This window comes from Dama dama, chromosome 25, assembly GCF_033118175.1.
Source record: "Dama dama isolate Ldn47 chromosome 25, ASM3311817v1, whole genome shotgun sequence".
NCBI lineage: Eukaryota > Metazoa > Chordata > Mammalia > Artiodactyla > Cervidae > Dama > Dama dama.
The window spans coordinates 64,272,671-64,288,250 of record NC_083705.1 but is presented as its reverse complement, the minus strand read 5'-3'; the positions used below and the strand labels follow the sequence as shown (position 1 = coordinate 64,288,250).

Here is a 15,580-nt window from a genome sequence, read left to right as displayed (position 1 = left end):
CTGTTTGCAGCAACATGAGGGGCCTAGAGATTGTCATACAGAGTGAAGTTCAGAGAAACAAATGTCATGTGATAGCACTTATGTATGGAACCTGATAAAAATGATACAAATGAACTTATTTACAAAACAAAGAGACTCACAGGCATGGAAAACAGATTTATGATTACCAAAGGGGGAAGGTGAGAGAGGGGTAAATTAGGAGTTTGGGATTAACAGATACACACCACTGTGTATAAAACAGATAAACAACGAGGACCTGTTGTATAGCACAGGAAGCTATATTCAGTATCTTGTAATAACCTGTGCATATATCCTTTTTCAGATTATTTTATATATATATATAACTGAATCACTTTGCTGGATACCCGAAATTAACACAACATCGTAAATCATGTATATTTCAATTAAAAAAAAAGAACTGTCACCTGTACCCCTAGAAACTTTGTGAATTCTGATTAAGAAAGAAAATTAATACATACCAATAAGAAAGTAATCAGTTGCTGATCCTGGCCACACTAACCCAGGGGAAAAAGTCATCAGTAGTCATCGCACGGATTTATTCGAGGTTCTCAAGTGGATCTAACAATGAAAACACTCACCTGCAGGAACTAAAATTCAGTGAGGGAGAGAGTTGTGAACAAGTAATTGAGGCCAGCATGGCAACCACTTCCTATAGAAGGAAGAAGTTGTGAGGGTCACAGAAATGGAGATTAATTTTAGCCGCATGAGTTGTATGCATTGAAGTATGAGTCAAGGCTTCACGGATAGTCAAGAAACAAATCTTTTCTTTAAATTAAAATACGGGTTTGCTGCAGCTGCTGCGTAGTCACCAACAAGGAGTGGGCAGTGTGTCGGGGTATGCTAGCCTGATCGGAGTTGACTGCACACGCTTCTGAAATGGTCGTGCTTTCATGTGGCAGGAATGTAACTGAACAGAAAATGGCCAGATTTGAAATGGCTGCAGTGTGTGATGTGAGCCAAATGTTTTGTTTCTAATTATTTGGTAACCACGAATAGAATATATTAATGGACATAAATTCACTGCACTTTGCATTCTGACTTCCCTCTTAGTCTTTAGATGAATCCTGGGGCTTTTGTTGTTAAATAGTCTTGTGATTTCACACCCATAGGTTTTTCAGTGTCACAAGCCAGGCCTGCTGTGTATTCTGACGTAGGAGACCTCCTGGTCCTTATTTCAGCCTCATGAACTGTGTAGGCGGGAGGCATGACTGTGGCTTTGATTTCTTCCAGGCTCTGGAGGATCGTCCCAGCTCGCTCCTCGTCGACCAGGGGGACAGCAGCAGCCCCTCCTTCAACCCTTCAGACAACTCCCTGCTGTCCTCCTCCTCGCCCATCGATGAGATGGAAGAGAGGAAGTCCAGCTCTTTAAAGAGACGACAGTAAGACCCCAGTGTTCTAGCTGTCAGCGCTCGGGGGCTCCCCTGCTGGCCCAGCCATCTTCAGAGCTGTGGCCCGGCTTCCTCTCTGAGTCGCAGGAGGAGACCCAGGGTCTCTTCGCTGAGCAGTTACACGAGCATGCCGTGCTAAGTCAGCTCAGTCGTGTCCGACTCTGTGCGACCCCGTGGACTGTAGCCCACCAGGCTCCTCTGTCCATGGGATTCTCCAGGCAAGGATACTGGAGCGGGTTGTCATGCCCTCCTCCGGGGATCTTCCCGACCAGGGACCAAACCTGAGCCTCTTGCGAGTCTTCTGCGTTTGGCGGGCGGGCTCTTTACCACATGCACCATGTGTACGTGTGTTTGCAAAGTGTTCAGAACCTCAGGAGGCTGCAGGGAGGCATAGCCGCAGCACTCATTCTTTTATTTCTGCATTGCACTTTATTTGGAAACAAGAGTGATAGGAGAATCTCTTCTGTCACTCCCGGTGAGAAGCTGCTGTACTTTCCATCACATTCAGGCGTGTGTGCTCTGTCGCTCGGTTGTGGCCGACTCTCTGCGACATCACAGGGGGTAGGCCACCAGGCTCCTCTGTCCGTGGGATTTCCCAGGCAAGAATACTGAAGTGAATTGCCGTTTCCTCCTCCGGGGATCTTCCTGACCCAGGGATTGAACCCACTTCTCTTGTGTCTCCTACATTGGCCGGCAGATTTGTTATGACTGCACCACCTGGAAAGCCTCGTTATATCCACAGTAGTAAAGAAAAAAGACAACATAGAATTAAATGCAGTCCCAGAAACATGAAACATAGAATTTTTTAGTTTCCGTTAAAAAGTCCTGAAAAATATTACAAAAGGTTTAAAATTATATTTGGAAAAGAGGAAAAAATTTACCAGCCGCATGAGCACAGAGACTTGGCTTGATGCTGTATCCCAGCATCTAGAGTGACTTCAGGTGCATAAGAGGTGCTGGTTGAATGAAGAAACCAAGCAATCAGCCAATTAACTTTTCCAGGTCAATTGAGGTGGTTTGCTGTAACTAATCAAGTGATTGTCCTCTGTTATCTGAATGGCCTTAAGGATCAGTGGTTACTGATCCTTACTGAAAGGAACATTTCTGAGTGATGTGTTCAGACCCAAGGCTTTAAACATCTGAGATAAATTTCTTTTGTATATCCAGGAAAGCTTAAAATGACTCAAGCGTTAAAACACAAAGCAGCAGAAAACCGACTTCCTTTAATGTCTTGGCTTTTCTTAGTCATCGTCCACACAGTCAGAGTCTGGTGACAGGAATGCACCCCGAACGTGAGGTCTTTTGTGACCTCCGCAGTTCCTATGGGTCACCCACGTGAACTTTTAAGTGGCTGGGGACCCGAAGTATAAGTTTGTCAGGTTACTTCACAGCCCCTGCGGAATCTGACCTGATGAAAGAAAAAGTATGAAAGAGTTTCATCGGACAATTCCTTAGATTGTGGATTGTAAACACTGTTTTTCCCCTCCCTTTTTTCAGCTACGTTTTACAGGAATTAGTGGAGACAGAGCGTGACTATGTGCGGGACCTCGGCTGTGTGGTGGAGGTGTGTACTTTCAGAGATAAATAACCTGTATCAGCTAGCTCTGAGGCTTGTCAGAAGGGTGTTCATTTGGACAGTTGAATGCTGATAGCTTCTCAAAAGCCTTGGAAAATATTTTTGACTAAAAACAGTAAAACAACCAACAAAATATTTCTGAAAAATAAAATTTAGCCAAATACCTTAATAACTTTTTAAAGACTTCTTTTTTGAACAGTGCATCTTGACAGTCGTCTTTTATATATATATATATATATATATATATATATAGTTTGTAAATGTTATCTCCAAATAATGAATTTCTGGTATGGAAATCTGGCCTTTGATTATTTTATAAGAATGTGGGCATCACCACAGAAATGAGGACATCTTTGGTTGAAAAGTCAATGTGACCAGCTCTGGATTCAGTTACGTCCTGAATCCCCCCGGGTTTGGAGCTTGGTCAGTGGCTGCCACCCCAGGCCATTGCCTGTAGTTTTCACAGAACGAATATGTCACCAGTTTCACTGACCAGAAGTTGCTCTGCAATTTGTAACCATAGCAAAGATGCTGTCTTTCATCCGAAATCAAGAGTCATCTCTGGCCTTGTCCCTACATTAACTTCAGGGCATCATCATGTTAGTAAACTCAATTCATGAGAAAGCTATTTTTGTAAAATGAAACTTTATAATTTATTCTTTCAGCTTTGCAAATATATACAAGGCAGTACTTTTTGGATGGACATTCCATGAAAAGTAATAGCTATTATAGTTAATTGCATAACATAAAAGATTAAACATGCATGACATATCTGTCATCATTACCAAGAATAACTTCAGAGCTTCTTGTATAGGCTGAATCCCATCTGAGTTATATAGAAGTTTTAAACCACATTTTAGCAACATAGTTAACCAGCTGGTGTTAGAAATCAATTTGTGGAAAATATATTATTAAATCCTTATTTAACAAATTATGTAGATAATCCAAAAAGAAAAGAAAGTCTGTTTATATCAGATCAGTACCGAGAACAGAGGAAATAATGCTTCATGCCAAATAGTTAATATTTACAAGCTGACAAGATGATTTGTTTTATGAAATCATTTGCATTTATTTAAACTTTGCAGTTCCTCAGAAGAGTTTTGATCTTTGAATGCTAAACAGTTCAGGGAGAGAAAGTCATGGCAATGAATGTGACTATATTTTCACGGGCCAGTTAAGGACATATTTCTCAAAAGGTTTTTATTCTTAAATAATTGGTTTACAAGACAGTGTGTATGTCTGTTTTGTCCTCTGTGACTCTCAGTCAATAAACCACTACTTGATTCAAACATGTTCAATGAAATAATCTTTACATGTTTACTTTTAGGGCTACATGGCACTTATGAAAGAAGATGGTGTTCCTGACGACATGAAAGGCAAAGACAAGATTGTGTTTGGCAACATCCATCAGATTTATGACTGGCACAGAGAGTACGTTAAATACACTCCGCGCTCAGCCGTGGGCCGTGTGTCATCACCCACCGAACTGCATCACAGTCTTGTCAGGAGAGTGGGAGAGGATACCTGTTGATTCATTTCATTTCACTACCTGTATAGCCTCGTGCAGGCAGCTGGTGCAGAGGAAATACTGCTTTGCTGAGGAGTTTTCTGGTTGTGTTTCATGGCAGAGGAAGTCCCTTACCTTCTTCATGCTGGTCCATCCAGGGGCCCAGGGAGCGGGGGAAGGTGGGGCTGGAGGCCTGGGTACTGAGTCTGACCATCTGGGTTCATAGTCTGGTCCTGACCCTGAGCTGTCTGCCTCCATCCTTCATTTGGGTCACTGTGTTACCGCCTCGTGGGGTTTTTATGGAGTGACTGAGTTAATACACATACGTAAAGCACTTAGAACAACACCTGCATAGAGTAAGCCTTGATGAGTATTTGTAGTTAAAATTGCAGCCACCTCTGTAATAAATACAAATTACTATTAAAGAGTTATTTTTCAAGTCAGCATTCATGGGAAAGTAGACATGATTGCCCATGAAAATCAAATTTGATTCCAGTACCTTGCCACACCTGTCCTGATCTGTAGTGAAACCAATTTTTTAAAGGGATATTTGGTGCCATTATCTAATCGTGTGGTCCCAAGGCTGGTTCTTAAGCTATGACAGAAAAGGGGAAACAGCACCAAGCTGCTGGGATGACCAGACAGGGAAGTTGCCTCTGGAGATACAGTGTCTGCGTGGTATGTGCAGAACCAGAGGATGGTGCATCCTCAAATGCAAGACGGTTCAACATGGCATTCACTGGTGTGCTGGCTTGCAGGTCAGTAAAATCCAGGATACAAATAGCAACATATGAAAGTGATAGCTAAGGTGGGCGTACCTCTCACCAACAGCTCTAGTCTAGACGAAGTGAAGAGCAGTCGTCTGTTTTGTTCCGTTTCTGTGGTTATACCTACTTTTGATCTTGTGTGTATGCTGTGTGCCCAGTCATGTCCGACTCTTTCGCGACCCCACAGACTGTAGCCCAGTGGGCTCTTCTGTCCATGGAATTTCCCAAGCAAGAATACTGGAGTGGGTTGCCACTTTCTTGTCCAGGGGATCTTCCCGACCCAGCTATCGAACCTTCATCTCTTGTGTCTCCTGCATTGGCAGGCAGATTCTTTATCACTGTACCACCTGGGAAGCCCCAATTTTATCTTAATGGGACCTAATATTTGCAACCTAGAAGTTGATTTTGATAATATTTGAGAAAACTTTATTAAAGAAAACTCTATAAAGCTGTCACAGATTACATTCAGATTTGAGCCTCTTAAAAATGACCATGGAAAGAATATGAAATTCACAGGTATGCAGACCAAGATAAAGAAAAATGACCAACTGCTTTGAAGCATTTTTTTTTATCCCATATTCAGATGAGATTTTATTATTTGAGTCATTTTAAAAAATGAAACAGAAATGTGGATTATCCAGGGGAAGGGAAGGTTGCCAGTCAAGGGGTGTTTTGCTCTGACTTAACCTTTTTAAACTGTTTTAAGTTGTATCTCTTTCTGCCCTAACAAAACGTTTTTCAGTATGCGTTGTAGTGTCTAAACATATACTTTACACTTCCAGATTGCTAATGTCAAAACAGACTATTTTGAAAATTTAAACCTCAGTCTAAAATTAGAAGGCCAAATCGGAGATGGTTCTAATATTTCTCCTTTCGCTGCAGCTTTTTTTTAGGAGAGTTGGAGAAGTGCCTTGAAGATCCGGAAAAACTAGGATCCCTTTTTGTTAAACATGTAAGTACAGAAGCATTATTTATATTCTCTTCTGTATTGTCATATTTAGTAATTGGCTTGTCAGATTAAAGGAGAACTCACTTGCAGTTTACAGAAATACTTATATTAAATAAAATCAAACCATACAGTGTCAGCTGGTTGGAATTCAAAGCCCCCACTGCTCTTCTACATGCACACGGTCTGCTTTCCCTGTCAACTGGCCCGAGTTGGCTGTTTAGCTCACAAACAGGCCAAGATGGTCCGAAGGGGACCAGAGCCAGACCAGCAGCAGGAACATTTGGAAACGTCTTTGGGCAAAGAAGTGTCTGGTGCAGATGGTGATGTACCTGGATGTGCAGCGGGTTTAATGTAGTAACCAAGTATTTGTAAATCTAAAGCAAGCATGTTGGAACCTACTGACAGTCTGGCTGTTAAGACTCCATGCTTCCACTTCAGGGGGTGTGGGTTCCATCCCTAGTTGGTTAACTAAGATCCCACATGCCGCATGCTGTGGCAATAAGACAAACAAACAAATTAATTAAATAAGCACGTTAAGAATAAGGGGCTTTTTTTGTTTGGTTTGGTTTTTAGGAAAAATTGCCATATTTTCAAAGTGACCAGAGCTTTTGTATTTTTGCACATCTCCTTAATGTCTGGCTTAATAGAAGATAGATGCATGTTTATATCTTGTTTCTGTATTGAACCTACTGTGATATTTTTTTTTAGTTAAAAGTTACAGGAAAAAAAAAAACTATCCTCAAGCAGATGTTTGGTTAGAAAGGAATGAGTATTTTAATAGCCTTTTCAGATAATTTATAGACAGTCTTCTTAGATACTGCACCAAAACTCAAGTGAGAATTTCTTAAAGGTTAGTTGCAACATGGAATCTGAAAGCCCATTGGTGACCTCACTTCTGTTGCGCTGAAAGCCACAGAGCCATCTTGCCGTTAAAGACACTTTCCCTCCTGCACCAGCTCATGACATCCTGCATTTGTCTTTTGGAAAATCCTGACCCACTGATTGAGATAGATCTTCCAGATGGTGAACTATTTCAATAAACAATATCCCTGCCGCCAAAAAAAGAAAAAATCAGATTTGTTCATATCACCACCCATCTCTTCACAAAAATCTTTTAAGTATTGTCAAGTTCTAGTAGCTCAGCTGATAAAGAATCAGCCGACAATGCGGGAGACCTGGGTTCAATCCCTGGGTTGGGAAGATCCCCTGGAGAAGGGAAAGGCTACCCACTCCAGTATTCTGGCCTGGAGAATTCCATGGACTGTATAGTCCCTGGGGTCATAAAGACTGAGCGACTTTCACTTTCGTTTTCATGGTCAAGTTCAAGATGGCAGATCCACGTTCTCCAAAATGTTAATTTTTTGCTTGAAAGCTTAAATTTTCATTATTAATAGACATTGCAGGTTGTTTGCCTGGAAACAACAGGCTTATTTTATCCATGTTCAGGAAAGGGTTTAGCAGATACCCACACATAAATAATTATAGTCCTTGAGGCTTTTAAGTAAAAACAAGCAGCTGGTTCAGCCCATGGCTCAGTCACGCGAGGGCGCTGCCGCGCCTGCTCTCACACAAGGCAGACGCGTCACCAGGACCCCCGTCTTATCACAGGAAGGCTAGAAAGGTATATAGCCCGTGGTTGAGTCTCAATACAATGAATTTCTGTCACTTCATCAAGGACAGTCTTAGCTGAAGCTGGCATGTCTAGTGGTGAGGGATATTTGCTAAAATGCCAGCAGTTTCTCCTACCACTGATTTTGCACATCACTGCAGATGGTCTCACATGAAAAGGATAGGTGACAACTTAGTATTATTTGAAAATAGTTTGACCTGATGGGTCCCCAGGAGGCCTCCAGGACCCCAGCAGTGTGTACAGCACACTTTGAGGGTCAGTGCAGGAAATAATGGCTCAGTATTTAAGACTGCCTTCAGTATTTAAAGAGCTTTTTCTAACCTCGTTAAAAAAAAAAGCCAGCCTTCCCAGAGCCACTGGCAGAGTTTGAAGGGTAGAAAGTGATGCTTGGTGTAATACTAAGAACTGTGTTCTTTCACCGCCTCTGGTATTTTCCCAAGTAAAGTGTGAGGTTTGATGTTTCTGAGGGAAAGATAAAGAAGGGCTGTTTTTGGAGCCAGCATCAGGAACCTGGAATGTGCTCCCAATAGCCTAACCATGCGGTTCTCTCGAAAGAAAAGTTCCTCTCCGAATGCGGTGACGCTGTGTACATGCTTCCTGTGTTCTAACCCATCTGTTTGCCTTCCTTTCCTAGGAGAGAAGGTTGCACATGTACATAGTTTATTGTCAAAATAAACCAAAGTCTGAACACATTGTCTCAGAATACATTGACACCTTTTTTGAGGTAAGACTGACTGAGTTACAAAGCAGTTCTGAATTGTTGGTTACAGCTGATTTCCAAAAATTTGTTTCCCATGAGATTAAGCAATCATCAGGAAATTAGCCTCAGTTATAAGAGTCCTGAACTTGTATTTCTTTCCTGTAAACCAGAGAAGTGAGTATAAATTCAACCTGTGATCACATCCTTTAGCATCCAGAGCACTGGGGTCACGGCTAAAGTCAGGGGCTTGGGGCTTCCCTGGGGGCTCAGTGGTCAAGAATCCGCCTGCCAGCGCGGGAGACACCAGTTCGATCCCCGGCCCGGGGAAGATCCCACATGCCGAGGAGCAGCTAAGCCTGGGAGCCACAGCTGTTGAGTCTGTGCTCTGGAGCGGGGAGCCTCAGCTACTGGAGCCCAGGCGCCCTCGATCCATGCTCCGCAGCAAGACATCCACACACTGAATGGCACGAGAAGACCATGCGCTGCAGCTGGAGAGTGCTGCCTGCTCACCAGAGCTAGAGAAAAGCCAGCACACCCAAAATAAGGAAACAAAATGATCAAAAAAATAATGAGTAGCCTTAACAAAATCAGAGGTTTTTAAAGTCAATTTCAAACTAAGGCTCACTTTCACATGCAGGATAATTCACGATCTAAACTTTTAGCCTAGATATAAAATATTTTTATGAATAAAAGTAAGCAACTGAAAAAAAAGGCTTTTGTAGGCAAGCATAGAAGGCCGCTTTGAAAAAACAGCTCAGGAAGCTCAAACGTGGCATTCTGAGCCGTGGGTTATGTGGGTGACCCACACTGGTGGGTCACGTGCAGCGTGGCCTCTCTTCTCAGTACCTCTACTACCATTTCTGGTTATACTACTAACATTTCTGAGTTATAGGGACTGAAAATTGCCTTTTAAAAGGCAGTAGTCAGTGTGGTTGGTTCAGTGTTGTATTGGTTTCTGGTATACAGTGGGGGTGATTCAGTTGTACATATATACATACCTGTATATGCACATATATTCTTTTCCATTGTGATTTATTGCTGGATATTGTGTGTGGTTCCCTGTGCTATACAGAGCAGCCTTATTATTTATTTTGTATATAGTGGTGTGTCTCTGCTGGTCCCAGGCTCCGAATTTATCCATTCCCTCACCCCCTACCCCCTTTGGTAATCATGGATTTGTCTTCTATGACTAGTCTGTTTCTGTCTTGTAAATAAGTTCATTTGTGTCATATTTTAGATTCCATATATAAGTGCTATCATATGAGGGGGGCAGAATTGTTTAAGTCCCAATAATTGTTAAGTTTAAATTTCAAATGATTAACATTAAGCACATCTTATGAATCACATTCAACCTTCTGTACTTGCTAGTCTCTTTAACTGTCTAGATCGTTCAGCATGTTTTTCGGTTTCATAAAACAGAAAAGGTTTTCATTCTAGATGGACAATAAAATGTTATGTCAAAACGAATAACTAACTGATTAAAAGACAGCACTCAAGATCCTTTTCTTCCTCCTCCGAAACCCCAGGACTTAAAGCAGCGCCTGGGCCACAGGCTGCAGCTCACGGACTTGCTGATCAAACCAGTGCAGAGGATCACGAAGTACCAGCTGCTGCTGAAGGTGAGGCTCTGCCAGGGCCCGAGCCCACTCGGCAGGAGGACGAGACTCGTGAGGGGACCGCGGGCTGGGCAGGTGACGAGCAGCTTTTCTGTAAAAACAAGAAAGAAAGAAAGAAAAATGAAGCAGTCTTGTCGTTTCTGATTTCCAATATTTCCAAATAAGTTTTTTTAAAACTGAAGGAGACACCTTATACTGTTTTCTCAATTTTTCATTTACATCAGGTTCTGAAACAAAACATCTGTGAAGGTGAGCTTTTGCTCCCCACCACGGATCTTGAATACTCTCTTGGGCTCTAACCCACCTTGCAGGTTTTCTGTCCCCTTGGGGCTTCAGATTAAACGTTTAGGCTCTGCCAGTTCCTCTCTGAAGGCTCAGCAACCGCCCTTGAGTGATTCAAATGCCTCAGCACCCCTGAAGGCAAAGTCAGGCCATTTTCCTTGATAAAAGTGACGGTTGGAGGTGGCAAGATCCCTTCACACATAAAACTCAGAACCCGGAGGTAAAGAGAGATGAGCATCTGTCTTGGGGTGACACAGGAACCACGACCTGCTTAGATCAGTTGGGCCTGACTTTTGCCCTCCTGTGGCTTGAGGTCCGCCTGGGGATATCTTACCTTATCTTTGTGTTACTGGGAGAGAAAAACGAGACTGGCCCAGTGGCTGGCATCCTGGTTCAGCAGAAAGGGTACTGCTGTGTGACCATCACCCTTGTCATGCCCTTGTGTCTGTCTTCCTCCAACAGGACTTCCTCAAGTATTCCAAAAAAGCCAGCCTGGATACATCAGAACTAGAGGTACTGACACCCCGCTGGGTGCGTCTCTGAAGCAGCCTGTCCCTGGGGGGGCCAGGGAGGGGGGGTGTCTCCCGAGCCCTGGGCGTGCCGTCAGTCCACTCGGGGGCGGGCAGGGGAGGAACTGAACAAGAGGGGAGATTGGAGGGTTGGTGCTCCAGCCTGGCCCCAGAACTGAAGGCTCACTCTGCTCCCCCGCTCCGCCCGCCCCGCAGAGAGCCGTGGAGGTCATGTGCGTCGTCCCGAAGCGCTGCAACGACATGATGAACGTCGGGAGGCTGCAAGGCTTCGACGTAATGTGGCTCCTCTTTAAACTTACTGCTCTGTCTGGGATGCTTGGCCGCCACCTGCAGAAAGCCAATTCTTTCTGCTTGGTTTGCTGTCTTCTCTCGCTGTCCCTCACCCTGAGTGACACCATGTTTCAGCTTTTCTGGGTGCATCTGATTAGCTTTTGGGGGAGACCTTCCCCTGCTCAAAGCCCAGCGCCTCATGGCGGGAGCAGGCAGGCCTCTGCTCTTGTCTCCAGGGCCCTCTGCTGTGGAGGAGCGAGCCTCCTTCCCCGGCACGATGCACAGGGGCCCGTCCATCTGTCATCTGTCAGCCCCCGGAGCCTGACTCCAGGTCCCTGGGGTCCCCCTTAGTCACAGACTTCTCTGTGAGTTGCCAGACCCCTCAGATTACATACTGCCTACTAGCATCCTGAGGATGTCCAGAGCCCAGAATCCTTTTTTTTTTTCCCTTTCAGTTTGATTGTCGAGTAAGGAGACAGGAGTTTTTATTTTTCTTGCCTACTGTTTTGCTAGAGGAGTGGGTTTAGTTTAACATGCTGGTGCTGGGGTTCTCAAAAAAAAAAAAAAAACACAGACAGGCTCTCCTGGAGGGCTCCTGTGCATTGGTGAGTGGGTCCCACCCAGGATGCTAGTGGCGCCCGGCCGTGGACCGCCCCTGGAGAAGCACGCTTCCACTGCGAACTACACCTTCCATCCACTTTCCGTCTCTGACTGTAACTGAGGCCAGTGGTTTACACAAGAGCTGGCAAGAATTTTATTTAGATGATTTTTCTCTTTGGAGCTAAGACCTCATTATACTAAAAGAAATGTCTACACTCCATAAATTAATACCAGAAAAATACATCATTCTGTGGGAGGAAAACTAAAGAGAACAAAAGTTCCTGTGTCTTAACTTTGAATGCAGTGTTTTCTTCTGTTCCTCTGCACCCTTCTCCACATTCCAGGGTAAGATCGTGGCCCAGGGCAAGCTGCTCCTGCAGGACACGTTCTTGGTCACGGACCAGGACACGGGGCTGCTGCCTCGCTGCAAAGAGAGGCGGGTGTTCCTCTTCGAGCAGATCGTCATTTTCAGCGAGCCGCTGGATAAAAAAAAGGGCTTCTCCATGCCAGGATTCCTGTTCAAGAACAGTATCAAGGTAACTCGTGTTTGCCTATTTTCTCAAGCACTAATGCGTATACCTGGTATGCTGAAAAAATGTGTCCTTTTTAATGATGACGTGTCCTGCTCTTTCCTGCTCCTTGGAAGAAAGGTTGCAACAAACCTAAACAGCGTATTAAAAAAGCAGAGACATTATTTTGCCAACTAAGGTTCGTAGAGTCAAAGCTATGGTTTTTCCAGTAGTCATGTACGGATGTGAGAGTTGGACCATAAGGAGGGCTGAGTGCCAAAGAATTGATGCTTTTAAACTGTGGTGCTGGAGAAGACTCTTGAGAGTCCCGTGGACTGCAAGGAGATCAAACCAGTCAATCCTAAAGGAAATCAACCCTGACTATTCATTGGAAGGACTGAAGCTGAAGCTCCAGTGCTTTGGCCACCTGATGAACTGACTCAGTGGGAAAGATCCTGAAGCTGGGGAAGTTTGGAGGCAGGAGGAGAAGAGGATGACAGAGGATGAGATGGCTGGATGGCATCACTGACTCAATGGACATGAGTTTGAGCAAGTACCAGGAGTTGGTGATGGACAGGGAAATCTGGTGTGCTGCCATCCATGGGATCTCAAAGAGTCAGACACGACTTAGAGACTGAACAGCAACAAATCCTGATCTTCAGTTTATTAAATATTTAGAGAATTTTCTAACACATGTCAGACCCTTTAAATTCACTCCATCCTCTACTGTCTGAGTTCCCCAGAGGCTGATGGGGAACGTATGGCTGCAGCATTCATTTTTACCACCACGAGAAGACCTCACCTTTGTTAGGTTTTTTCTGCTTTACCTTCTCTAGGACCACGTGAATTATTCAAGTTCAGAGACATGGATTTGGAGAGGATATAGCTTACCTTTTTCTCTTCTTCATTCAGCAAGGATCTTCTCTGCACTCAGAACCAGGCCAGGGGCTGTAGGGCTGGGCAGGGCAGGCAGTCTTTGCCCCAGGGTGCCTTGCTCTCTGACTAAGAAAAAGACAAAGACTGCAGATGGCCCTGAGCCCTGTAAAAGGGGAAACCAAGAGTGAGGTAGAGGAGACCTGAGGTCCCAGCAGATTAACATTTTTAGTTAATTGTTTAAGCTACTCGTTAAATTCCTGGTGATCCCCATATACCAGAGTTAAAAGAATGATTAAAAAGCTTCGAGATAATGATTTTCGCAGTAGTAAAAATGGTAGCTCAACCAAAGAGTGGTGGTTTCGATTTTGACCCCAGATGAACTTTACTTTGCACTTGACCAGTGGGAATAAATGTGCTTTAGTTTTTTTTGTTTGTTTTGTGGTAAAACAGTCACTCGGTCATATCCAACTCTTTGTAACTCCATGGACTATAACCCACCAGGTTCCTTCTGCCTATGAAATTCTCCAGGCAAGAATACTGGAGTGGGTAGCCATTCCCTTCTCCAGGGGACCTTCCCGACACATAAAATTTACCATCTTAACCGTTTGTCAGTGTCCAGCCCTCTGGTGTTAAGTACATTCACACTTGTCATGCAACCATCACCACCATCCATCTCCAGGACTCTTTTCATCTTATAAATGTAGAACTCCATCCTCATTAAACAATACTCCAAGTGCCTCATCCAAAGGGAATCATCACAGTGCTGGGCGTTCTCCCCCTGGCTCATTTCATGTAGCTCAGTGGCCTCCAGGCTCACCTATGGTATAGCCTATTGACAGAATGTCTTTCCTTTTTCAAGGCTCTATAATGGTCCACTGTGTATACAGACCACGTTTGATTATTTATCCATCCGTTAATGGACACTTGGTTTGTTTCTGCCTTTTGGCCATTGTGAATAATGCTTTTTTTTTTTTTTTTTTTAAGGTGAGCTGCCTTTGCCTGGAGGAAAACGTGGAAAATGATCCCTGTAAGTTTGCTCTGACATCGAGGACGGGTGACGTGGTAGAGACCTTCATCCTGCACTCATCCAGTCCAAGTGTCCGGCAGACATGGATCCATGAAATCAACCAGATTTTAGAAAACCAGTGCAATTTTTTAAACGGTAATGTGTGTGGTTACTTTCCAAAACGTACACATTTTTATTTCTTATCTCTCTCCTGTCATATACGAACAGTAGTGACAGGACTCTCTGAGCAGTTACTGTGGACCAGACACTATACCAAGCACTGCCCACCTAGTGCTTCATTCATCTTCCCAATGACCCGAAGCAGCAAGTCCCGATATTATTCCCATTTTAAAGATGGGGAAGCTGAGGCACAAGGTGGGTTTGTAATTTGCTCCAGGACCCATATGCTGTTGGTGGCAGAGTGGGGACACAGAGCAGCCATCTGGCTCTTGGCTGTGAGCCCCTTACCACTGTCCGGTTCATTTTGTCCCACGGTCTCCCATAGCACGTGTGCCCCAGAGCCCATCCTGGGAAAGGAATGCATGAGAAAGACTAAGGCAGCAGACGGAATTGGCCAGAGATGTTGGAGACATTCTTGTGTGCAACTTTAAAATTTATGTTCTACCACATGGTACATCTAGACTGCCCTCCTTATTAAAAACAAGGCATTTTTTTCCTTCCCACTTCTATGACACAAGTGATTATAGAGGAGCAATACCATAATAATCCAGTACGACTCAGGACAATAGTGAGGTGCCAACACCCCAGGGAAAGGTCTTCTCTGCAAGGAGAGAGACCACGCTGAACTTACATTGCAGACAGTTAGACTTTTTATATCCCTGACCTAAATCTGCTCACTTCACCTTAGGGCCACTGCCTTCCACTCTGGTTTTAATTCAGTGATTACTGAAGAGCATCAAAAATTCAGTGAGAACTAGATACGCATTGATGTCTTGTCTTTGTCCTTTTCTCCATGTCCATGTTCTGTATCTACGCCCTGGTCCAACAGGACACTGTAATCTCTCTGTCACATAAAACCAGCCCCACACCTCGAGTGACATTCAAGAGCCAGGAACACAAGCACTGCGAGAAAGGTCAAGGTTACATGGCATTTTTGGCTGAGGGTAATCAGCCGAGTGCTAACTCCAGGCTCCTGTCTAGGCCATTGACGGAGCGTTTCTTGTGTGTGCAATTACAACTGGATGGCTGGGGCTGGGGGGATTAGGGGGACAGTTCCCCTGCATGGGAAGAATAGTTCCCCTCCCGTGGCTGTGAGTGAACGCAGATCTCTTTAAATGTGTTGTTTTTGAGTGCTTCACTGAACACCAGTCTGCAACATGTAACTGTTGGGAA

General features: G+C 44.2%; 1 protein-coding gene across 2 annotated transcripts in view; it reads left to right on the top strand.

The window, feature by feature from the left end:
- The window catches only part of TRIO (trio Rho guanine nucleotide exchange factor), a 353,621-nt gene that overhangs the window by 318,303 nt on the left and 19,738 nt on the right, over positions 1-15,580 (top strand). For both annotated transcript variants that reach the window (XM_061129325.1, XM_061129326.1), the window contains exons 38-47: positions 1,252-1,400; positions 2,907-2,973; positions 4,313-4,416; positions 6,142-6,211; positions 8,473-8,562; positions 10,065-10,157; positions 10,899-10,949; positions 11,162-11,239; positions 12,181-12,372; positions 14,206-14,383. In XM_061129325.1, coding sequence (XP_060985308.1) covers positions 1,252-1,400; positions 2,907-2,973; positions 4,313-4,416; positions 6,142-6,211; positions 8,473-8,562; positions 10,065-10,157; positions 10,899-10,949; positions 11,162-11,239; positions 12,181-12,372; positions 14,206-14,383 — 1,072 coding nt within the window. The remainder of the gene's footprint in view (positions 1-1,251; positions 1,401-2,906; positions 2,974-4,312; positions 4,417-6,141; positions 6,212-8,472; positions 8,563-10,064; positions 10,158-10,898; positions 10,950-11,161; positions 11,240-12,180; positions 12,373-14,205; positions 14,384-15,580) is intronic.